The 25,333-nt window shown below is 51.6% G+C and overlaps 1 protein-coding gene across 4 annotated transcripts in view; it reads right to left on the bottom strand.

The window, feature by feature from the left end:
- LOC119966626 (golgin subfamily A member 6-like protein 22) overlaps positions 1-25,333 on the bottom strand; it is a 287,183-nt gene that overhangs the window by 150,566 nt on the left and 111,284 nt on the right. For all 4 annotated transcript variants that reach the window (XM_038798630.1, XM_038798631.1, XM_038798633.1 and 1 more), the window contains exons 17-19: positions 19,847-19,885; positions 16,413-16,451; positions 13,304-13,333 (exon numbers count right to left, since the gene is read on the bottom strand). In XM_038798630.1, the coding sequence (XP_038654558.1) occupies positions 13,304-13,333; positions 16,413-16,451; positions 19,847-19,885 (108 nt within the window). The remainder of the gene's footprint in view (positions 1-13,303; positions 13,334-16,412; positions 16,452-19,846; positions 19,886-25,333) is intronic.

Genomic DNA, 25,333 nt, shown 5'->3' with positions numbered 1-25,333 from the left:
GGTGAGATTGGCTTGGGAGATGGGGAGAGGTGAGATTATCTTGGTGATGGGAGAGGGAGATGGCTTGGGAGATGTGGGAGAGGTGAGATTAGTTTGGGAGATGGGGAGAGGTGAGATTGTCTTGGGATATGAGGAGAGGTGAGATTGTATTGGGAGATGGGGAGAGGTGAGATTGGCTTGGGAGATGGGGAGAGGTGAGGTTGGCTTGGGAGATGGGGAGAGGTGAGATTGTCTTGGGAGATGGGGAGAGTTGAGATTGTCTTGGGAGATGGGGAGAGGTGAGATTGGCTTGGGAGATGGGGAGAGGTGAGATTGTCTTGGGAGATGGGGAGAGTTGAGATTGTCTTGGGAGATGGGAGAGGTGATATTGTCTTGGGAGATGGGAGAGGTGAGATTGGCTTTGGATATGAGGAGAGGTGAGATTGTATTGGGAGATGGGGAGAGTTGAGATTGTCTTGGGTGATGGGGAGAGGTGAGTTTGGCTTGGGAGATGAGGAGAGATAAGATTGGCTTGGGAGATGAGGAGAGATGAGATTGGCTTGGGAGATGAGGAGAGATGAGATTGGCTTGGGAGATGGGGAGAGGTGAGATTGTCTTGGGAGATGGGGAGAGGTGAGATTGGCTTGGGAGATGGGGAGAGGTGAGATTGTCTTGGGAGATGGGGAGGTGAGATTGGCTTGGGAGATGAGGAGAGATGTGATTGGCTTGGGAGATGGGGAGAGGTGAGCTTGGCTTGGGAGATGGGGAGAGGTGAGGTTGGCTTGGGAGATGGGGAGAGGTGAGATTGGCTTGGAGATGGGGAGAGGTGAGATTGGCTTGGGAGATGAGGAGAGATGAGATTGTCTTGGGAGATGGGGAGGTGAGATTGGCTTGGGAGATGAGGAGAGATGTGATTGGCTTGGGAGATGGGGAGAGGTGAGCTTGGCTTGGGAGATGGGGAGAGGTGAGGTTGGCTTGGGAGATGGGGAGAGGTGAGATTGTCTTGGGAGATGGGGAGAGATGAGATTGTCTTGGGAGGTGGGGAGAGGTGAGATTGGCTTTGGATACGAGGAGAGGTGAGGTTGTATTGGCAGATGGGGAGAGGTGAGATTGGCTTGGGAGATGAGGAGAGATGAGATTGGCTTGGGAGATGGGGAGAGATGAGATTGGCTTGGGAGATGGGGAGAGATGAGATTGGCTTGGGAGATGGGGAGAGGTGAGATTGTCTTGGGAGATGGGGAGAGGTGAGATTGTCTTGGGAGATGGGGAGAGGTGAGATTGGCTTGGGAGATGGGGAGAGGTGAGATTGGCTTGGGAGATGGGAGAGGTGAGATTGGCTTGGGAGATGGGGAGAGGTGAGATTGTCTTGGGAGATGGGAGAGGTGAGATTGTCTTGGGAGATGGGGAGAGGTGAGATTGGCTTGGGAGATGAGGAGAGGTGAGATTGGCTTGGGAGATGAGGAGAGATGAGATTGGCTTGGGAGATGAGGAGAGGTGAGATTGGCTTGGGAGATGGGGAGAGGTGAGATTGGCTTGGGAGATGGGGAGAGGTGAGATTGGCTTGGGAGATGGGGAGAGGTGAGATTGTCTTGGGAGATGGGGAGAGGTGAGATTGGCTTGGGAGATGGGGAGAGGTGAGATTGGCTTGGGAGATGGGGAGAGGTGAGAATGGCTTGGGAGATGAGGAGAGATGAGATTGGCTTGGGAGATGAGGAGAGATGAGTTGGCTTGGGAGATGAGGAGAGGTGAGATTGGCTTGGGAGATGGGGAGAGGTGAGATTGGCTTGGGAGATGGGGAGAGGTGAGATTGTCTTGGGAGATGGGGAGAGGTGAGATTGTCTTGGGAGGTGGGGAGAAGTGAGATTGGCTTTGGATATGAGGAGAGGTGAGGTTGTATTGGGAGATGGGGAGAGTTGAGATTGTCTTGGGTGATGGGGAGAGGTGAGTTTGGCTTGGGAGATGAGGGAGAGATGAGATTGGCTTGGGAGATGGGAGAGGTGAGATTGTCTTGGGAGATGAGGAGAGGTGAGATTGTCTTGGGAGATGGGGAGAGGTGAGAATGGCTTGGGAGATGAGGAGAGATGAGATTGGCTTGGTAGATGAGGAGAGATGAGTTGGCTTGGGAGATGAGGAGAGGTGAGATTGGCTTGGGAGATGGGGAGAGGTGAGATTGGCTTGGGAGATGGGGAGAGATGAGATTGGCTTGGGAGATGGGGAGAGGTGAGATTGTCTTGGGAGATGGGGAGAGGTGAGATTGGCTTGGGAGATGGGGAGAGGTGAGATTGTCTTGGGAGATGGGGAGAGGTGAGATTGGCTTTGGATACGAGGAGAGGTGAGATTGTATTGGCAGATGGGGAGTGGTGAGATTGGCTTGGGAGATGGGGAGAGGTGAGATTGACTTGGGAGATGGGGAGAGGTGAGATTGGCTTTGGATACGAGGAGAAATGAGGTTGTATTGGCAGATGGGGAGAGGTGAGATTGGCTTGGGAGATGGGGAGAGGTGAGATTGTCTTGGGAGATGGGGAGAGGTGAGATTGTCTTGGGAGATGGGGAGAGGTGAGATTGTCTTGGGAGGTGGGGAGAGGTGAGATTGGCTTTGGATACGAGGAGAGGTGGGGTTGTATTGGCAGATGGGGAGAGATGAGATTGGCTTGGGAGATGGGGAGAGGTGAGATTGTCTTGGGAGATGGGGAGAGGTGAGATTGTCTTGGGAGATGGGGAGAGGTGAGATTGTATTGGGAGATGGGGAGAGGTGAGATTGGCTTGGATACGAGGAGAGGTGAGGTTGTATTGGCAGATGGGGAGAGGTGAGATTGGCTTGGGAGATGAGGAGAGGTGAGATTGTCTTGGGAGATGGGGAGAGGTGAGAATGGCTTGGGAGATGAGGAGAGATGAGATTGGCTTGGGAGATGAGGAGAGATGAGTTGGCTTGGGAGATGAGGAGAGGTGAGATTGGCTTGGGAGATGGGGAGAGGTGAGATTGGCTTGGGAGATGAGGAGAGGTGAGATTGGCTTGGGAGATGGGGAGAGGTGAGATTGGCTTGGGAGATGGGGAGAGGTGAGATTAGCTTGGGAGATGGGGAGAGGTGAGATTGTCTTGGGAGATGGGGAGAGGTGAGAATGGCTTGGGAGATGGGGAGAGGTGAGATTAGTTTGGGAGATGGGGAGAGGTGAGATTGTCTTGGGAGATGGGGAGAGGTGAGATTGTCTTGGGAGATGGGGAGAGGTGAGATTGTCTTGGGAGGTGGGGAGAGGTGAGATTGGCTTTGGATACGAGGAGAGGTGAGGTTGTATTGGCAGATGGGGAGAGGTGAGATTGGCTTGGGAGATGGGGAGAGGTGAGATTGGCTTGGGAGATGGGGAGAGGTGAGATTGACTTGGGAGATGGGGACCTCCACACAAAATGGTTTGGAAGCAAAATATCTCGAGTAAGAATGATTTGTGGGGTTAAAGGGGGTGCAGGATAGTCATTGCTTTGAGGAAATCCTGAATGTTTGGTCTTCCATGGTGAAGGGAGAGATCTGGATCATTATAGTGCTCCAGTGGGTGTTCAGGGCTTGGGTGCATGGTGCTAAAAACAGAGCAACACTCTTTCAATAGCGGACGTAATCACACAGATGATAAAATACTCATCCAGATCCAACCTGGTTTGTGAATGTGCTGTCATGCCTGGGGTTTGTGGGGGAGGGGGCAGAGGAAACTCAACGACTAGTGATTCCTGACATCTGCCCTGTTTTGCTGCAGGAGCGGCACTCCATGGTACAGGCGCTCCATGGTACAGAGGATGGCAGGGATTCAGGACCTCACTTTAGCTCCCATCCCCCCACCCTCCAATGAAGACATCAGAGGCCTTCTGATGCGCAACCCGGAGCCATCCAACCAGGTGACCGTGGAAGTGTTCCCCCCCCCCCCCCCCCCCCACCCCATCTGAATGCCCTCTTCCTGTGACCTGGCCCCACAGCAGCACCCCACCATCAGCCCGGAGTCCCATGGCCTCCTCTCTCCAGAGCCCGTCCACCAACGTCATATCAGACAACAGGGAGTGGGAGGTGTCAGGCTGCCTCCATCTCCATAGAACATAGAACAGTACAGCACAGAACTGGCCCTTCGGCCCTCGATGTTGTGCCGAGCAATGATTACCCCACTCAAACCCACGTATCCACCCTATACACGTAACCCAAGAACACCCCCCTGTTGGGGATACACCAAGATATGGTGGCAGGGTTAGAAAGATTAAGAAGTTGTAGTTCCACAGTGTGAGCACAGGTGTATCGGAGGATTGTACAGCCATATGTGTGGTCATGACATCACGCCGCACGCAGTGTGCCATGAATGACTAAAGTCCCCGACTATTACTTTGAATTAGCCTAAACCTGGAGGATGTGTGATGATTATGGTGACTGTCTCTTTAAGGCAGTACAGCCGAAAAGGGTCACCTGACTGAAGGGACCAATGAGAACCGAGAGTGAGTGGTCACTCCGAGGGTAGTGTCCTCTCTTGGGCAGGATACACCTTGCAGCCGCGTAGTCAGCATGTAAGGCTCTACGGCAAGCTAGGACAAAACCTCCTGTACCAAATCACTCTTTTTTAATAAACACTTTCTTGTTCCTAACTCAGAGGATTGTGAATCTTTGGAATTCTCTATCCTGGAGCTAGAGTATGGTCAATTCCAGCCCCATTAGATACTACGCAGGTAAGATTAGATTTTATTGAAAATACCTGATATCCTTGGTTGATCCCATTACACTGCAATCACCAGCTTTCTAACTTGAACAAACATGCTAGTACGGTTCGGATGGGTTTAAACTAATATGGCAGGGGGGGGTGGGAATCAGTAAGCCAGCAAGTGTAGAGACTGGGGATGAGCATGGTACCAGGGTCAGGCTGGCTAAGAAGAAGCTGGGGGAAGGTCGAACTCAGTGGGACTGGAGGTCTGGAGTATCATAGAATTTACAGTGGAGAAGGAGGCCACTCGGCCCATCGAGTCTGCACCAGCTCTTGGAAAGAGCACCCTACCCGAGGTCAACACCTCCACCCTATCCCCGTAACCCAGTAACCCCACCCAACACTTACGGCAATTTTGGACACTAAGGGCAATTTAGCATGGCCAATCCACCTAACCTGCACATCTTTGGACTGTGGGAGGAAACCGGAGCACCCGGAGGAAACCCACGCACACACGGGGAGGATGTGCAGACTCCGCACAGACAGTGACCCAAGCCGGAATCGAACCTGGGACCCTGGAGCTGTGAAGCAACTGTGCTAACCACTATGCTACCGTGCTGCCCTTCGGTATATCGGCTTCAATGCACGGAGTATAATAGGTAAGACAGATTAACTTTACTCACGCGCGGAACTTGGATGTGGTTGCTGTAATGGAGACTTGGTTAAAAAAGGAACAGGACTGGCAGCTAAATATTCCAGGCTATAGGTGTTTTAGGCGAGACAGGAAGGAAGGTAAAAGATGTGGGGAGTTGCAATATTGGTTAGGGAACATATTCCAGCTGTACAAAGGGAGGACACCATGGAAAAATCAAATAATGAGGCACTGTGGGTAGAGCTCAGAAACAGGAAGGGGGCAGGCACTATGATGAGGGTGTACTACAGGCCTCCCAACAGCCCACAGGAAGTTAAGGAACAGATATGTAAGTAGATTCTGGATAAATTTAGGAAGAATAAGGTTGTTGTAGTGGGAGACTTTAATTTTCCTCATATTGACTGGACATCCCTCAGGGCTAGGGGTCTGAATGGTGAGGAATTTGTTAAGTGTGTCCAAGAAGGTTTTTGGAACAATATGTGGATAGTCCAACTAGAGCTAGATTGGACTTAGTACTAGGGAACGAGCCAGGCTAGGTCATTAACGTTGTAGTGGGAAAACATGTGGCGAACAGTGATGTACCATCAATTGGACGCGAGACACGATGAAGATCCAAACTGTAGTTTTAATCAGCTAGTTGTTAGACCGGTGGTCGACTACAGAGAAAGGCCGACCGCCGGGAAACCTGGGTACTTATACCCCGCCTTGGAGGCGGGGTCTACTTGCCTCAAGAACCAATTGGTGAGCAGCCACATGACTAGTCCCAGCCAATCAGACGAGAGGCACATGAGCAGCCCGAGCCAATGGGAAACCAATGCTCTGCACCAATGGCAGTACTCCCACTCATATCACCACAAACAGTGACCACAATTCCGTAAGCTTTCGGAGACTCATGGAACAGGACGAGTGTTGTCCTCGGGTAAGGTGTTAAATTGGGGGAAGGCTAACTACAACCAGATTAGGCAGGGATTTCGAGGCTGTTGTTTGGGAGAGGCTGTTTGAGGGTAAATCCACATTTGGCATGTGGGAGTCTTTTCAGGAGGAGTTGATGGGAGTGCAAGACAGGCATGTGCCGGTAAAACTGAAGGACAGGAAAGGCAGGATTTGGGAACCATGGATGACCAGGGAAATTGAGAATCTTGTCAAAAAGAAAAAAGATGCATATGTGAGGTACAGGTAACTAAAAACAGATAAAGCACTTGAGGGATACAAGGAAAGTAGAAAAGAGCTCAAGCAGGGAGTTCGGAGGGCAAAAAGGGGTCATGAAATGTCCTTGGGAGACAGGATTAAGGAGAATCCCAAGGCATTTTCTGTGTATATTAGGAACAAGAGGGTAGCTCGAGAAAGAGTTGGTCCACTCAAGGACAAAGGAGGGAAATTATGTATAGAACCAAAAGAAATAGGTGAGATCCTGAATGAGTATTTTGAATCGGTATTCACAAAGAAGGACACGTTGATTGGTGGTGTCTCAGAGGGGTATGTAAATACTTTGGAATTGGTCGTTATTACGAGGGAGGAAGTGTTAAAAAGCATAAAGGTAGACAAGTCCCCAGGGCCAGATGGCATCTTTCCCAGATTCCTGAGGGAGACAAGAGATGAAATCGCTGGGTCTCTGACAGAAATCTTTGTTTTCTCATTGGCCACAGGTGAGATCCTAGAGGATAGCCAATGTTGTACCGTCATTTAAGAAGGGGTGCAAGGATAATCTGGGTAATTATAGGCCAGTGAGCTTGACGTCAATGATAGTGAAATTGTCGGAGATAGGGGCCGGGATTCTCTCAGCCCGTGCCAGGTTGGAGAATTGGCGGGGCTGGGGGGGGAGGGGGGGGAATCGCGCCACATTGCTCCGATGCTCGGCACCAATTGTGCCCGCGCGGTTGCCGCGGCGGTGGTCGGGGGCCGTTGAAAGCAGCCCCCAAGGCGATTCTCTGTGCTCGATGGGCCGAGTGCCTGCTGAATTCCGCCGAGTTTCTGGCTGCGGAGGCCATCCTGGTGGGGGGGGGGGGGGGGGGTGCGGGGGGATCCGACACCGGTGGGGCCTCCACGGTGGCCAGGCCTGCGATCGGGGGCTACCGATCGGCGGGCGCGCTCATTCCGGGGGGGGGGGGGCCTTTGTTCCTCCAGGCCGGGCCCCTGAAGGGCTCCGCCATGTTGCGCGGGAGCTGCCGCGCACGGGCTGGCGCGGAGACAACCGTCGGCGCGTGTGCGGACCCGCTCCGGCCGTGCAGGGCCGGCTTTCAATGCCGCAGCAGCACAAAGCACTCCGCCGCCCTTCCAGCGCCCTGAAATCCGGAGAATAACTGGGCCGGGGGCCCATTGACGCCGGCGTACACCACTCCGCTGTTTATGCCGGCGTCAACACTTGGCTGGGATTTCAGAGAATCCTGGCCCGGATCGACGCCCATTTAGAAATGAATGGTCTTATTAGGGACAAACAGCATGGTTTTGTACAAGGGAAATCATGTCTCACTAATTTCATCGAGTTTTTTGAGGAGGTGACAGAAATGATTGATGAGGCTGTGGATGTTGTCTACATGGACTTTAGTAAAGCATTTGATAAGGTCCGTCATGGCAGGCTGCTGTAAAAGATTAGATCACGTGGGATCAGGGGTGAACTAGCTGGTTGGATCCAGAACTGGCTTGGCCATAGAAGGCAGAGGGTAGCAGCGGAATGGTGTTTTTCCGAATGGAGGTCTGTAACTAGTGGAGTTCCGCAGGGATCAGTACTGGGACCTCTGCTCTTTAATGCATATAAATGATTTGGAAGAAAACACATCGTGTCTGATTACCAAGTTTGCGGATGATTCTAAGATTGCAGGAGTTGTGGATAGTGATGAAGATTGTCAGAGAATACAGCAGGATATAGATAGGCTGCAAAATTGGGGCAGAGAAATGGCAGATGGAATTTCAACCGGACAAATGCGAGCTGATACATTTTGGTAGATCCAATTCAGGTGGGAGCTATAGAACCATCAAGATCATAGAAACACAGAGATATGGGCGTGCATGTCCACAGATCCTTAAAAGTGGCAGCACAGGTGGAAATGGTGGTAAAGAAAGCATATGTCATGCTTGCCTTCATAGTACAGGGTATCGAGTATAAAAGCTCGAAAATTATGTTGCAGTTATATAGAACGTTGGTTAGGCCACATTTGGAATATTGCGTCCAATTCTGGTCACCGCACTACCAGAAGGACGTGGGGGGTTTGGAGAAAGTACAGAAAAGGTTTACCTGGGTGTTGCCTGGTATGGAGGGTATTAGCTATGAGGAGAGATTGAATAAACTGGGATTGTTCTCCCGAGAGAGACGGAGGCTGAGGGGCGACCTGATAGAAGTTTATAAAATTATTAGGGGTATAGATAGGGTGAACAGTTGGAAGCTTTTTCCCAGGGCGGAAATTACAATTACAAGGGGGCACAGGTTCAAGATGAGGGGGGATAGGTTCAGTGGAGATGTGCGGGGGGAAGTTTTTACACAGAGGGTGGTGATGGCCTGGAATGCACTGTCAAGTGAGGTGGTTGAGGCAGATAATTAGCGACCTTTAAGACTTCTCTGGAGAGGCACATGAACAGACGGGGTATAGAAGGACACAGGTGTTTTGTCTAGATAGGACACGTGTTCGGCGCAGGCTAGGAGGGCCGAAGGGCCTGTTCCTGTGCTGTATTGTTCTTTGTTCTCTGTACCTTGTGTTATGCACAGTATTATAATTAAACTAGCAGAAAAATGTAACTGAGTATCTAATACCCCTTTCCTAACCGCCTTCCTAACTACTGTAACGATCCTTCCTGCCTTTTCCTCTTAGTTCACCTTTGATTCATTTTGCCGTTCTTATTTTGATCCATGGACGATTAATAGACATGTCTCCTTCAGGCAAGCAGGATAATAATAATCTTTATTGTCACAAGTAGGCTTACATTAACATTGCAATGAAGTTACTGTGAAAAGCTCCTAGTCACCACACTCCAGCACCTGTTCGGGTACACCGAGGGAGAATTCCGAATGTTCAAATTACTTGTGGGAGGAATCCGGAGCTCCCGGAGGAAACCCACGCAGACACGGGGAGAACGTGCAGACTCCACACAGGCAGTGACCCAAGCCGGGAATCGAACCCGGGTCTCTGGTGCTGTGAAGTAACAGTGCCAACCACTGCGCTACTGTGCTGCCCACATGTGTCTTTAATTCAAGCAGAAGATTCCAGAAATTTAAGGAGAGATCGCCTACTGGCTTACACTGCGGACCACAGCCTTTCTGTCAGCAGTGAGAGCGATGGGCTGGGACTCGGTGTGATTGATGGGCTGGGACCAATGAATTGACCCAAAAGGCTGCACTCTGCCCTGTAACAGGTGGTGATTGGATGTTATACCAGTGGGGTGGTTCAGAGACCTAAGGAGTTTAAGTTTGACTCCTCACAGCTGAGAGAGAAGATCCACTCTCTTTCCTCTGTGTTTCTCTCCAGACAGCCTGTAGGTGCTGGATATCAGACCCGACAGAGTGACTGAATGAATCTATCTACAGAAATACCACATACGGGCTGCAAACAGAGACTTTAACTTGCTCCTCTCTCTCTGGAAAGGCTGTGACAGCTGTACTTCAGAAATTGCACACATGAATGAATCTCCAGAGAAGACCATTCCAGGCTGCAAAGACTTTAACCTATAAGCCTGCTGTGGAGAAAGGTGCACTAAGAACCACCACCTGAAACAAAGACTCTTTTTCCTTTGATTATTATCATTTATCCCTTTCCATCCCACTATGTTTGTCTGTCTGTGTAGGGGGTGGGGGGGGGGGGGCAAGTTAAATTGGGGAGTTTGGAATTAGTTAATCGGTAACTAGTTGTATTTGCTGCATTGTCCCTTACAGTTCTTGTTATAAATAAACAGGAATTGTGTTTAAACCTACAAACCTGGTGACTATAATCATCGCACAGCCAAGTGCCAACGGGTTTACGTATTTTGATAAGAAATATTGGTTAATTCACTTGTGTTGTGACTCCAGGGCAGGTGGGGCTGGAATTGACTGTGCATTTAGCCAGGGTGCCATAACACTACCCCCGATCTTTACACAAACAACACAGAGGGGAAACGGTGGTGGAAAGAAAATATTAATGAAAGGATAAAGATCTGTGATTCACTGGGTTGACTTCTGGTTGGTTTTTTTATCTGAAGTTTAGTTTTCATCTTGATATTTCAACCTTCTAGGCTTGAGATGGTTTTCTCTGGCAAGGTTATCTACATCCTCTGCAGACTTAGCTCCATTCCAGGTTCACAGCAAATGGTGTGATAGGCAATCACTGCTTTCAGAGCAATAAAGCGGTTCTTCCACTTCAGCAAGGAGAGGGAAAGAGAGGGACCGAGCATTCTTTTCACTTACAAGGTGTAATCACTCCCAACAAGTTCTCTCAGAAAGCATCATGCAGGAACAAATCACTGCCCTTTGTCAGGCAGAACACTGTCCCTGGCAAGCCCACCAGTTGCCAGTTAATTAATCGATCCGACTCCCTCCAAACGTGCTTCCTAAGATCCACTCAGTGCCAACGAGTCAGGCTAAAAACAAAACCTGGGAACAAAGTGTCCTGACAAGAAGCTGCTTCAACCTTCTACTTAAAAGGCACGTTCCGATTATGGGTGCACAACACAAAATAATAAACTGACAAAAATAAAATGGAAAGAAACAGGAGGCACCCTTACAAAGCTCAGTCAGTGTGTGTTTAAAGTGGGGAAAGACAGGTTTCTAAATACCAATGACATAGAGGGAAATGGGGATAGTGGGGGAAAAAGACATTAAATTGGAGCATCAGTCATGATCGTATTGAATGGCAGAGCAGTCTTGATGGGCTGAATGGCCTACTCCTGTTCCCACCTTTCTGGGAAAGAACAGAGACCTGAGGGACACTATGGGAGATAGGTGAGCAGGAGGACATCCATTGCACTTGGATGATCTCAGAGCATTGCATCTGATGGAAGAGTCATTTGCTAGATGAGACTTTCATGAAAGCAAAATGGGCAGGTCTGTCCTGGCAGACCCGTTTCCTGGCGTGGCGCACCCCCATCCAGCAGCGGGACCCTTTGTCCCAGCAGCCTGTCAATGGGGCGTGCCATGTAGCCACCACCACGCCGTTGGGAATTCCGCTGGCGTGAGTGCGCTGCCGGAGAAGCGGAGAATCCCGCCGACGGAGAATCCATCCCAATATATTTACACATGCACCAGACCAGTGGCATCATTGTGCTCTCAGTACTTCTTAATCGCAGTCACCCTAAAGCTGCATCGGGGTGCGTTTCTGATATCCGCAGCAGAGGTTGTGGGAGCCTGCTGACTACTGTGCCTCATTGTCTGCCATGACCTTGGCAAGTATTCTCCCGGAGGCCTGAGGCCTGGCGGACCCAGCCCTGATTTTGGTCTCCTGCTGTGGGGCAGGTGCACCTTCCTCGGCCTGACCAGCTGGAGTTGGCAGAGAGCATTTTGAGAAGGTAGACAGCCTTGAGGAGTTTTGGGTGGGTTCCCCCCGGCGTGTCCGGCTGACACCCCTCCTCCCAGCGGGTGCCACGCCGTCCCGCCATAACTCCGAGAGGGGAAGGGACTCCAGGAGGGAGATCGAGGTGCGCCATTCTCCTCTCTCATAGCCACAGTCATGGGGTGTAGGTCCGAGTGCAGCGTCGGCACATGCCACCCTTCTAATGGTGACCTTGATATGCTCGACAACTCTGCCCGCTGTTCTCCTGTCTGTCTTTGAAGCTCTGACATCTCTCTGAGAACCGATTCCAGAGGTTCGTCCTCAGACCCCAGACTGAGCAGGAGCCAGACCTCTGAGAGTTGGTGGTCTAGCCTCTGTCACTGCCTCTGCCTGTTGTGGGCCCGAATCTGTGCTCACTCGACAGTGACCCCCAAGCCCCTCTAAAACTAGATCCTGAGGTGTGTGTATTTCTTTGCTGGCGGAGGGTGCAGGTGAACGCAGTGACATCTCTACACCCAGTGGGCTCTCAGCATCATCATGTGAGGTGCCTCTGTGGGCTGGGGCTGATGGACTGGCTGGTGCTGTCCCGCCTCCTTCTTTTGCTGCTAGCTGTAAGAGAGAAAAGAGATCATTACTAATTGGCTGGAGAGTCGCCTCCATTAAACAGCACTCTCATTTCAGCCGGCGAGCTGAATGCTTATTGGGAGATACCCATTTGTACCAGAACAATCTCTGTCCTCACCAGTCAGCTCTCTCATCTGCTCCTCGAAGGTGGTGGCCTGAGCTCGGACAACCTCCTCCTGTCTGGGATCTCTCCCTGTTACTGTGGGCGACCCTGTCCTGCATAAAGACAAACGGACAGACTGGTGAGGAGAAAGGACATGTGATAAGCATGTGGGCCTATGTCAGGGGCAACGTGTGCAGTGCGTGAGAGGAGATTAAGGTGCTATTGTGTGCGAGAGATTGAGTGATCCGTTGTGTTGATAGTGTGTGACATCCCTGTGCACTGTAATCCAGAGAATGTGTGATGGCTTCATGGGAGTGTGAGTTGAGAGTGAGGTAACGGCTGGATAATTCCCTGTGCCCCACACCCTGCCATGAGATACGACGAGCTGCTCATTTATGCATAGGTAATGAGCGGACAAGCGGACGATCTGCCGAGCCAACTCAATGGGCGCCATGTCGACTTTCCTGCCTGCCACTGTTCCTGGCTCTGAAGCTGCAAATTCCACCCTGTGGTGGGAGGTCAGGAGAACATCCAAAGAATTTCTGCCCCATTATATCATGTTCCATGGATTATTTGCTAAGAAGGCCTCCAGAGAAAAGCAATGTTTTCATATTTTGTTACTGTAAGTAGAAAATAATTCTCTTGGTTCACGGCGTACGCTCCAGTCTCAGCGAATATGCATGGATGACTGAAACAATCCTGCGATCTGTTTTGCTTCTCAACATTTCTTTCACACAAACTCAAAAACACAGTTGTCATTATCATATCGATGGACCATTTTTGTATTTGAATCAACCTTGCAAATCCTGCTTTTTTTTCTCGCCTTACCTTTTTCAAATTCTTCAGCAACTATCTTCTCTGTTTATGTGAAAAGAAAAAAATTCTCAGTTAAAAACAAATCGTGGCTCATTATGTTTAATTTCTCCTCAGAGTTCAGTGTCCACCAGACCCAAGATCATCACTTTTAGTCCCACTTTTTCCCATACCCATGTTTCACTTCATAGAATTTACAGTGCAGAAGGAGGCCATTCGGCCCATCGAGTCTGCACCGGCTCTTGGAAAGAGCACCCTACCCATGGTCAACACCTCCACCCTATCCCCATAACCCAGTAACCCCACCCAACACTAAGGGCAATTTTGGACACTAAGGGGAATTTAGCATGGCCAATCCATCTAACCTGCACATCTTTGGACTGTGGGAGGAAACCGGAGCACCCGATGGAAACCCACGCACACACGGGGAGGATGTGCAGACTCCGCACAGTGACACAAGCGGGAATCCAACCTGGGACCCTGGAGCTGTGAAGCAATTGTGCTATCCACAATGCTACCGTGTTGCCCTTACTCTTCCTTACTCTTTATCCTGCCCTTCCTTTTACTGTCATGATTCCTGTCCTTACACCCCTTTGAGGTACTGAGCACTCCGAAATTCTGACCCCAACCCTTTATGATCCCTCAATCTTCCTGCTCTCCTGCTTCAATCCCAGGCTTGGCTCCCTCTCAGCTCGGCTTTCCAAGGTCTTTCTTCTGAAAGATTAATGGCGCTACTCATCACTGCCTCCTTCCGAGCCGTAACCACTTGCTATTCCTTTGCCAAACATTCTCCCTCGCTGATCCACAGCAGCAGCAAGTGTGTGGTCATCAACAAGATGTAGTGCAGGGACTCACCAAGGTCAGCTCCCTGGGCAGCATTTTCCAAATCCGCAGCTTCTACCGCCTGGAAAGAGAAGGGCAGCAGGTACCTGGGAACCCCACCACCTGCGGACGTTCGACCACGCCGCACGTCACCCTGACTTGGAAATATATCACCGTTCCTGCACTGTCACCGTCCTGGTCAATACCTACACCGTGTGGACCGCAGTCGTTCAAGAAAGCAGCTCCCCACCTCCTTCTCAGAGGAACTAGAAATGGGCAATAAATGCGGGACAAGCCAGTGATGCTTATTTCCCGTAAATTAATTTGGAAAAATTTGGGGCTAATCTTGCCAATGTTCCCATCAGCAACTCCCAATATCCCCATACTGTTCTTTCGCCAAACTTTCTGTCTATGTGTCCAGTTGGGGTTCTCTTCCCAATGCCCTTCCGAACCAACTCAGTGGTTCTAGTGTTGACACTGTGAATTCTGGGAGTGGACCCGCCATCATCACCTCTTTCCATATCTGCCTCCATCTTGAGAACAGCGCACTTGGGATCATCTGTGAGATTATTGTGGAAGATTACATCGACACCGTGGTCACGACAGCAAACTAACTGAGGCTTGCTGACCTTTGTCCTAAATCTAGTCTCTCTGCCTGGCTATACTATCTGCTCCTTGTCCACAGAGACCGCTGAAGAAGTGGTGTGGCTCTTGTCATCCAATCACACCTTGCTCTGTATTCCTCTGGCTCTTTTCCTGTGGGAATCAAACATTATCTCTCTCACCGCTCACTTAAAATCCTCGTTCTCTACGTGTGGCATTAAACATTTTCTCAGTGAAATAACGTCACTGCTTTCTTCCTTCAGTCTGGACACTGTGAGGTTTCTCATCCCTGGTGAATTTTAAAGGGGTTGCGTAGGGTTACATCCATTGTAGAGGAAGGCCATTCAGCCCATTGAACCTGCACTGACCCTCTGAAAGAGCATCCTACCTAGGCCCACTCCTCCACCCAATTCCCCCAACCTCACCTAACCTGAACACCTTTGGACTATGGGAGGAAACCCACACAGACAGGGTGAGAAGTTGCAAGCTCCACACAGACAGTCACCGAAGGCCGGAATCAAACTCCAGTCTTTGGCGCTGTGAGGCAGCAGTGCTAACCACTGTATCACCATGTCGCCACATCTTTGAAGTTGGTAGTACAGAGTGAATATCCCATGTTTGAAATTCCAAAATTCTAAAAGCTCTGCCACCTGCACTTTTTCAGTGTCGGCTGTTCCTAGTACTGTGTCCCGGAGCGTTTGATGCAGTCCCAGGCAATCGACTACACGACCTGAGGAGGGATTCTGCGGGAATTGGCGGGTTGAGCATCTCTGACACGAAGGAGTGACGGGAACCACTCTGGCCTCAGGCAGCCCCAAAGGTGCGGAATCCCCCGCACCTTCAGGGGCGAGGCCAGCGCCGGAGTGGTTTGCGCCCTGCCGGCCGGCGGGAAAGGGGCTTGGCGCCACGCCAACCGGCGGCGAATGGCATCCGCCGGCCGCCGTGACTTGGCGCATACGTGGGAGCGCCAGCGTGTGCTGGCGTCATCCCAGCGCATATGCAGGGGGGTTTCATCTCTGCGTCGGCCATCATGGAGGACCACAGCGGCTGAGGCAGAAGAATAGAGTGCCCCCACGGCACAGGCCCGCCCCCGGATTGGTGGGCCCCGATTGCGGGCCAGGCCACCGTGGGGGCACCTCCCGGGGCCAGATCCCCCCCCCCCCCCCCCCACCCCCCTCCCCGAGGACCCGAAGGCTGCCCGCACAGCCAGGTCCCGCCGGCAAATACCTGGTGTAATATACGCTGGCGGAACTGGCCGAAAACGGGCGGCCACTCGGCCCATTGTGGGCCGGAGAATCGCGGTGGGGGGGGGGGGGGGGGGGGGGGGGGCGCTGCCAGCGGCCGCCGCCCGGTGTGGCTCGATTCCCGTCCACGCCAAATTCCCGGCGCAGGAGAATTCGTCAGCCGGCGGGGGCAGGATTCACCGACCTGGCGGGGGGGTCGGAGATCCCGCCCCAGATTTCTCAATCTCCCAAATAGGTACCTGTTCCTACAATACTTAGCAACAGCACGTCACACCTTGCATGTCAATCATAAAGCTTCAGCCTCATGCATCCTGGTGGTAAGGTCGCATTTACCTGCAACATTCATAACCTTTTGGTGTCAACAATATCCCACATTCCTGGAAACATTTGAACTATTTTATTCCCGACATCCCTCAGTTGCCTTCAAATCATGCTTTTGATTTTCTAAAGCTTACCCATTTCAAGAAACTCTTCTTCTTCCTTTGCCAGCCTGGCTGTTGGCAGAGAGCACAAGGCAAATATTAGTGCACAAAATAAAAGATGATGTGCAACGTGCATTATTTTCATTAACGTTTTTCTCCCCCCATCAAAAACAGATGGAAGGAAACAAAAATGAGAAAAAGAAAGTGTCAATTTTATTCTGATATGCAGTGGAATTGACATCTGCACAAGAGGCGATAGCAAATCAACGGCCCGCTTAGATAGTTCTAGCTATGAAGAAAGGTTGAGTAGATTAGGATTGTTTTCGTTGGAAAGACGGAGGTTGAGGGGGGACCTGAGTGAGGTCTACAAAATTATGAGAGGTATGGACAGGGTGGATAGCAACAAGCTTTTCCCAAGAGTGGGGGTGTCAGTTACAAGGGATCATGATTTCAAGGTGAGAGGGGGAAAGTTTAAGGGAGATGTGCGTGGAAAGTTTTTTACACAGAGGGTGGTGGGTGCCTGGAACGCTTTACCAGTGGAGGTGGTAGAGGCGGGCACGATAGCATCATTTAAGAGGCATCTGGACAGATATATGAACGGGCGGGAACAGAGGGAAGTAGACCTTGGAAAATAGGAGACAGGTTTAGATAAAGGATCTGGATCGGCGCAGGCTGGGAGGGCCAAAGGGCCTGTTCCTGTGCTGTAATTTGCTTTGTTCCTTGTTCTTGATATGCTTTTACTGTTGAAGTCTAAGGGAATGAGTATAATCAAGGCAGATCAAGAGATTTTTGAACTCTGAGGGGATCAAGCGGACCTGGAGATGAAATGAATGAAAATGGCTTATTGTCACGAGTAGGCTTCAATGAAGTTACTGTGAAAAGCCCCTAGTCGCCACATTCCAGCGCCTGTCCAGGGAGGCTGGTACGGGAATCGAACCGTGCTGCTGGCCTGCCTTGGTCTGCTTTAAATGCCAGCGATTTAGCCCAGTATGCTAAACCAGCCCCGAGGTCAGATCAGACAAGGAGTTGGAAGCGAGCTCAACAGTTTACTTTTTTTTGTACTCAAGCAAAATTATGCAGGGTGTAAGCCAGGCCACGGATTGATTTGCCACCGCTGGTTTTCACTCAATATTGAAGACTAACCATCACTCCCAGAGACACTCAATAGGGTAGGCCGTGCACCAGATGAGGATTTGGACTGCAGATATTGCGTGATTGAAATCCAGCACAGCCTGAGAGCCACCGTGGCTCACAAGGAAATAAAACACAATGTAGGAATTCAATTTTTGTCACATTAGCGTCAGATGGACCTCAGTCTAATATTTCCAAAATGTTTTGGTATTGTTTTAAAGTAGGACATATAGTTTTTTTTTAAGAAGAAGAAGGGCAGAAGATGTTAACACCCGTTTTCTGCTTCAATTCCAATTCCCTCGAACCCTTGCTTCTCTCCGCGATCCACCTAATTCCTCGCTTTGGAAGGAGGCCCTGTCTAATTGCAGTGTGGTGAACCACTGTGTACACCTGTATTAGGGGATGCAAGGTAGGACCTGTACGACAGGTTCGCCGGTAGCCCCTGCCGGCTGGCTCCGCCCAGTAGGAGGAGTATAACTATGCGTGTCCTCCATTGATCTGCCATTTCGCCAGCTGCAGCAGGAGGCCACGCATCTGACTGCAATAAAGCCACAGTTGTACCCAATCTGGGTCTTTGTGCAATTGATCGTGCATCAGGCAGTCACTCGCACAACCTAAAACAAACGCAAGGGGGGGAGTTTGGGAGACCGAGGCGCATGCAAAGTTTCAGTGGTGGTTTCTGCAGCTGCCAATGACTTTTTGCAGCCGTGTTTTTGGTCACCCGCTTTTACAAATTTGGTTTTACAGCTGATCTGTCATCGTAAGACCTCAGGAAACGTTCGCCCTCACCCCAGGTAGAGGTGGTTCAGGTATGGTTTTCCCAAAGTACACATTTCATTATCAGAGAGGAGAGGGTGAATGTAACAAAGAAGAATGGAGCATCTGATGTCGCTTAAGGAGGAGAAACGCTGCAGCATATCACCGCCTATAGAGTAAACAGGCAGTACAGATCATGTAAGGGCATATCACTAAGGGTGAATTTGCCAAGTGACTGATGAACAATACAGGAGAACAAAGGCTCGAGATGCACAATTTCTCTGTTTCTTCTGATACAAGCAGCTCTGGAATAGACAGAGAACATAGTACAGCGCAGAAGGAGGCTATTCGGCCCATCGAGTCCGCACCGACCCACTTAAGCCCTCACTTCCACCCTATCCCCATAACCCAATAACCTCTCCCAACCTTTTTGGACACTAAGGGCAATTTATCATGGCCAATCCACCTAACCTGCACATCTTTGGACTGTGGGAGGAAATCGGAGCACCCAGAGGAAACCCATGCAGACACGGGGAGAACGTGCAGCTTCTGCACAGGCAGTGACCCAGTAGGGAATCGAACCTGGGACCCTGGCACTGTGAAGCCACAGTGCTAACCACTATGCTACCGTGCTGCCCTTGAATGCCCAGGTTATTGTTTTGTTATGCTCTTGACGTCGCATAAGCTGCTTCCTTGATGTGCACTCTGACAAAGGAAGGTTCGGACTTGGAGATAGCTTTAACACATTTATTAAACTGTTAACAATTCTCCTACTTGGATTCGACTCTCCTGTTAATCCTGCTATAGCTACTCAGACTGATGAACCAGTCTGCTACAATCCACGTGGTGGGTGCGATGTGTTTCAAATAAACCCTGTGTACTCACCGAGAGTCTACACTGGAAAGGGGAAGATCATGTGTGCTGTGTCCTTTTATATGGGATGGTGTGATGCCCTCCTGTGGTAGTGTCACCTCTGTGTGTATCGTGAATGCCCATTGGTCGTGTCCTATCTTACTAACCTATTGGTTGAATGCCTGTGTCATGATGTCTCTGGTGCTCCCTCTAGTGTCTAGCTAGGTGTAGTGTGTCCACATTCACCTCTTGTGTATTTACAGTGATGCATAGCCACCATAGTTATCATTGGAACGCCTATTACAATATCCCATGGAACTGCAGAAAATGGTTCCTATCTTTAGGTGAAAATGGTAGTCGCAATACAATTAATTTTGTCGGTCAGAAACTAGCCCGAATCGAGTTAGGAAAAAGAAAACTTGGTTTATTGCAGAGCAATTACTTTTACAATCTGCAGCAGATCGCAGGCACATCTGTCCTGTTGGTTCCATACCTGGCTGACTTTATACAGATCTTAATCATGAGTGATCTGGGTCTTCCAACCCCCCCTGAGCGGGAGAGCTGCGAGACTCACGAGGACACTGATCACTCAAACCCCATCGGTCTTGTGCCGGTTATAGCACTAACATAAAACCTTGCAACACATGGAAATATATCATCATGCGACATGATTTGTTTTTGTAACTGGATGTTGAATAAGTGTGAAATAACATCATTTTAAAATTTACCTTCTTCTGCAGTTTGTTCTGCGGTACTAAGTCCTGTAGCTGTGGATAAAATAATAAAAATATTCAGTACAAACGCATACTCCTGTTTACCAATAATCATGGACTTTACTGTACAGCAGGAACCTCATTTCAATACATTCATAGAATCCGGACAGTGCAGAAGGAGGCCATTCGGCCCAGTGAGCCGACAGCGGCCCTCCAGGAGAGTACCCTACCTCAGCCCAATTCCCCACCTTGTTCACATAATCCCACTAGGAGCAATTTAACACGGCCAATCCACCTAACCTGCACACCTTTGGATTGTGGGAGGAAACCGGAGCAACTGGAGGAAACTCACACAGACACAGGAAAAAGATGCAAATAGCTCACAGTTTAATACATCTAACTGTCATTAAAGAGGGTCGCAGCCATATGCCCCCCCCCCCACCCCCCGTCATTGCAACCTTACCCACCCACCACCCCTATTTCCCACCCTCCCAGGGTATGTGCCACATCACTCCAGGATACTGGCACTGTGTCAGCCTAGTCAGCCGGCAGGGGGTGGTGATGATAACCCACAGAGAGCTGGGTGCTGGTACTCCTCAGTCTGTGCCATAGTTTGTCCCCTGCCTGTCTGCTGAGCGCTCGCCCACTCCCAACACGTGCACGCGGTGATGCGTTGCGGAAGAAAGTAACAGAGGCATTCTACTGGTTGTGCACAAGTGTGTTTAATACCGGTCCCCGCTCTCCCAAAGGTGCCGCCTCTCCCACTCCCCCACCTTCCCACCGCCCTCACCCCCCTACCTACCCTGTCCACCCCTCCCCCATTGCCCTCAATGATCTTCGACATGCCTGGCCCTCCTTGATGTCTTGATGTTTCCCCAGGATGCACATCTGAAGTGGAGGCAGCCAGCTGCTTACTTCGTCCCTTGGCCTTCGATACATCTGGCAGGCGCCCTCTGAGGGCAACGGCTCACCGGCCAGCGGTACATGCACAGCCGAGCCGCCCTGTCCCGTGTGCTGACCCCGAGCCTCATCAGAAGGGTGGAACTCGGGGAGCTGCTGTCCACTGTCACCGCCCCATGGGACGAGTCCACGAAGGCACTGAGCGCCCCTTCCTCCTGGTCGGTGCCCATAGTGCCCTGGGTTCCACCTTGCGTCAGAGGAGCAGCTGTTTGGAGCCCCGGCTGCCTCTGCATCATCTGGCTCTGCCTCTGCCCATGGTCTGCACCATCGAGTCAACGACCTCCGCGGAATTCCTCAGTGACTCGGACAAGCTCTGTAGCGCCTCAGCAATGCCCACCTGCAACTGGAACAAGTTCCGCTGTGCCTCGACCATGCCTATCTAAGAACAGGACATGTCCCGCAGAACCTCATCAAGGTCAGCCTGGTACTGGGTGACATCCCCCAATGAGGCAGACATTCCACCAAGACCCTTGGCAATGGTAGTCACCGACTGCGCAACGCCTTGGACACCTTCACTAATGATGCCGATGTGCACCAGGGTCTCGACTGTGGTCGCCACCTTAGCAGTGCTGGCCTTGATGCCATTTATTGCTGGTGCCATATCCTGCCCGGTACCTCTGGAACTCCTCCAATCGGCGATGGATCTGCTGGAGTGATGCTGATACCTCCCTCTGAAAGTCCCGGCCACTCCCTACCATCTCCATCAGGTCTGGGTCACCTACTTGCAGAGGCTCAGCATCAGGCTGGGACCCAGCCGGGTCCTGAGATGCTGTAGCCCTCCGGCTGCTGACTCGCCTGGAGGGGTTCCTTCCTCCACCTGATGTCCATCATCAACTGTGTGGTGCTCACCAGATTGTGCCGCAGAAGTCTGTCCACTAAGATGTCCCACCGAGGTGTGTGTAACTGCGCTGGTGGAGGGTGAGGATGACAGCTATGCAGAAACTATAACAGTTTCGTCCTCGGAGCTCTCCACCGAGGTCAGGGGAGGGGGCCGCCGGGATGGGCCGTCGCCGTCGGCTGGAGGAACTCCAGGAGAACGGACATGTGGTCAGTGGGAGGGATGGTTCAGTCAGTTCGGCAGTCACTACTGACATTTGACAGGGCCTCCGGGTGGATCCCGGTGATTCCTCACCTCTGCGGCCTCTGCCAACCTCTGCACTGGTGACCGCCCTGTCCTCGGCCACACCGGTCACCTCCAGGGCCCGCTCCTCAAAGGAGGAGGATTCTGAAGTGCGACACTCCACCGCCAGTCTGGGCCCTCTCCCGGGGATTGTGGGAGAGCTTGTCCTGAGGAGACACAGAGGGGGCATCGTTAGCCACATGTGGTTCACAGTGGTGGGGGAGAGGGTGGTGAAGGGAGAGTTGGTGTGGGGGTGTTGAATGGGTGGGTGCAGGAAGGGATGAAGGGGAGGGTGTGTAGGGAGGGTTGAGGGTGCCTGGGGGTTTGCCGGGGGGGGGGGGGGGGTGTTGGATGCTCTCTTTGGGGGGGTTGTTCGTGTCTCCTCTCTCGCGCTACCCAGTGTAGGTCATTGACCTTCTTCCGGCACTGAATGAATGAAAAAAATGAAATGAAAATCGCTTATTGTCACGAGTAGGCTTCAATGAAGTTACTGTGAAAAGCCCCTAGTCGCCACATTCCGGCGCCTGTCCGGGGAGGCTGGTATGGGAATCGAACCGTGCTGCTGGCCTGCTTTAAAAGCCAGCGATTTAGCCCAGTGAGCTAAACCAGCCCCTGGTCCTCCTGGTCACACTCCCTGAGCTGGCAACTGCCGCCATCTCGGCCCAGGGAGCCTTGTGGCTGACCCTCTGGGACTCCCTCCTGGCCTCCACCATGTTCAGGGGCCTCCCCAGGTCAGCGCCCCGAATCTTGGGGCTGGTCTCCGCGGTGCCATTGTTGTCAGCAGGCTGGGGTTGGCTGAGCAAGAGCAGCTTAAACGCTGCTCGACCTTGTTGGCCGGGGGGTGGGGGGGGGGGGAGGGGGGAGGGGCTGGTGAAGCCCAGTCCCGGCGAATCAGCTGGCGAGCTGTCATTTGCGGTGAGAAGCCCGTTAGGTCTCGCTCGGCGGATCCATTATCATTGAATTGCCTGGGAAGCTGGATCGAGCAGCGGGAGGCTCGCGGCAATTCCCACTCGCTAGCACTCTCCGAGGTTTTTCCAGAGAATCGCACCCATGACAGTGTTTATAATCTGGATAGCAAAATGGGAATCAGGCCAAAGGAACCCATCATGAGCGCAAAGGTAAATATAGCTCCCAGGGAGAGAGGAGGGGAACATGCTTGGAGGCAGTGCCTTACTTCGAATTTACAGTGCGGAAGGAGGCCATTCGGCCCATCGAGTCTGCACCGGCTCTTGGAAAGAGCACCCTACTCAAGGTCAACACCTCCACCCTATCCCAATAACCCCATAACCCAGTAGCCCCACCCAACACTACGGGCAATTGTGGACACTAAGGGCAATTTATCATGGCCAATCCACCTAACCTGCACATCTTTGGACTGTGGGATGAAACCGGAGTACCCGGAGGAATCCCACGCACACACGGGGAGGATGTGCAGACTCCGCACAGACAGTGACCCAAGCCGGAATCGAACCTGGGACCCTGAAGCTGTGAAGCGATTGTGCTATCCACAATGCTACCGTGCTGCCCTCAGCCTTGGCAGGTTAGCACTGCCAGAGTAGCAGTGCCAAGGACAGTGCCTGAATCATAGAATCACTATAGTGCCACCGGGGCCCCCTGTCAAACCCCATTGTAGGGGTTATGTGTGGTGGGGAGGCCCTGGTGCTTGTATGAGGGGTGGGGCCATGCTTGTGTAGGGGTTGTATAGGCTTGTGGGGGTGAGGCACACCGATGCTTGTTGTGCGGGGCTACGCCCTGATACTTGTGTGGGGGGCTACGCCCGGACGTTTATGTGGGGGCGCTCCCAATGCTGTGGACCTGGGGGGGGGGGTGGACACCTCAATGTTTGTCGGGGGAGGGGGGCCCAAATGACCCGGGGGGCCCAAGTGACCCCGCCACAAGGTATATGGTGGAGGTCGGGGTGGGGGAGAATATTTTGTATCTTTACAGGGCACCCTGTAAATCCCTATGGAGCCAGCCTTGCCGGCTCTATCGTGCCTTGCCCGTCAGAATGACAGTGAAAATCGTATCTGCAGATCTCTGTTCGCAAGTGTGCTCTAAAATCTGGAGGGAAAACACGTCTGTGCAGCATTTACACACCGGTTTTCTCCCCTTAACCAGTGCGCTGTGCACTGAGGAGAAGATTTCACCTTCGGGAAGGTGGGAATGTGGAATGTTTCCCAATGTAGAGGCTGGCGGGAAAATACAGCATATCTTTCATCCCAACCGGATGAATTATACGACCGGGTGTTTGTGCCGTATTCCATGGCGGCGCAGGCCTGATGGCACATGGCTCGCCATCATATCTGGGAGCCATGTTGAAAGGTGCTCAGCATTCCAAGGGCATTCTGAGTCCCGAAGGTGTACCGCCTCGGTGACACTGCATCTGGAAGGTCCACCTTTGGATGCTCCTCCCCTCACTGCCGGGGTGTTCCAGGGTCCAGGGTTGCTGGCGGCCTCCATTCCAAACTCCAGAGGCAGCAACCGGCTTTGCTCCAGTGAGTCACAACATCTGCACGCCACGCTATTCCAGACGTGCTTTGCATCAACATGTTTCCGCAGAGAATCTGAAATGGCTGGAAGATTCAAACTAGGCCCATCATCTGAATCCCAATACCAGGCTGCTAATCAGTTTCAAACTGGCCAGCGCGGTCTTTCGGGCATCCGATGCTGCCTCGAGGTTGGAGGCCTGGATATACAGGAGGAACTTCTGTTTGAAGACTTTCCGGTTGGCGCCGAGGTTGCCGGAGATCCGGAGTTGCGGAGGAGGTTGGATCTTTTCCATGCCACTGGATGGCTGCGTGCTGGTCGTTGCAGATTCACTCGAGGTAGGTTCGTTAGAGTTAATAGCTCTCTGGTACCATGATGTGTTATCTGTGTTGGTCTAACATTGACTGCAACTGGATGCAGTAAAACGAGAAACAGGCTTCCGACACAGGAGATGGTCCAACACTGTTTTATTAAACCTGCTGATTGCTGTACATAATCTGCTGTGGGTTGACATTCTATTAACATAACTGACAACCTCCTACTGGCTTGACCAGACTAGCTCTCTATCACATGGTGATGATGTTCAATGGCCTGTGCACTGCGACTATCTCCCTAGCCGTGTCCTGTGAGAGAGAGAGAGAGCTTGAATGCCCTGTGGGCTTTATAGTGGTGGTGTCCTGTCTGGTGATTGGTTGTTCTGTGCCGTGTGTGTTCATTGGTTATCCTGTGTGTCAACCACTGCCTGTCTGCATCTCATGATATACATGAGTGGATATTATGACAGGCTACGTTGTGGAAAACGGAGTTCTAGGAACCGACCCCGACCGTATGCGCCACCTCCTGCAACTCCCCCTTGCCCCAAGGCCCTGAAAAGGTGCCTCGGGTTCTTTTCGTCCTTCATGAGCGACAAACTGCGTCAGTACCTGCTCGACAAG

Source organism: Scyliorhinus canicula, chromosome 5, assembly GCF_902713615.1.
Source record: "Scyliorhinus canicula chromosome 5, sScyCan1.1, whole genome shotgun sequence".
NCBI classification, from domain to species: Eukaryota; Metazoa; Chordata; class Chondrichthyes; order Carcharhiniformes; family Scyliorhinidae; genus Scyliorhinus; species Scyliorhinus canicula.
This window is presented reverse-complemented; position numbering and strand designations above follow the sequence as displayed.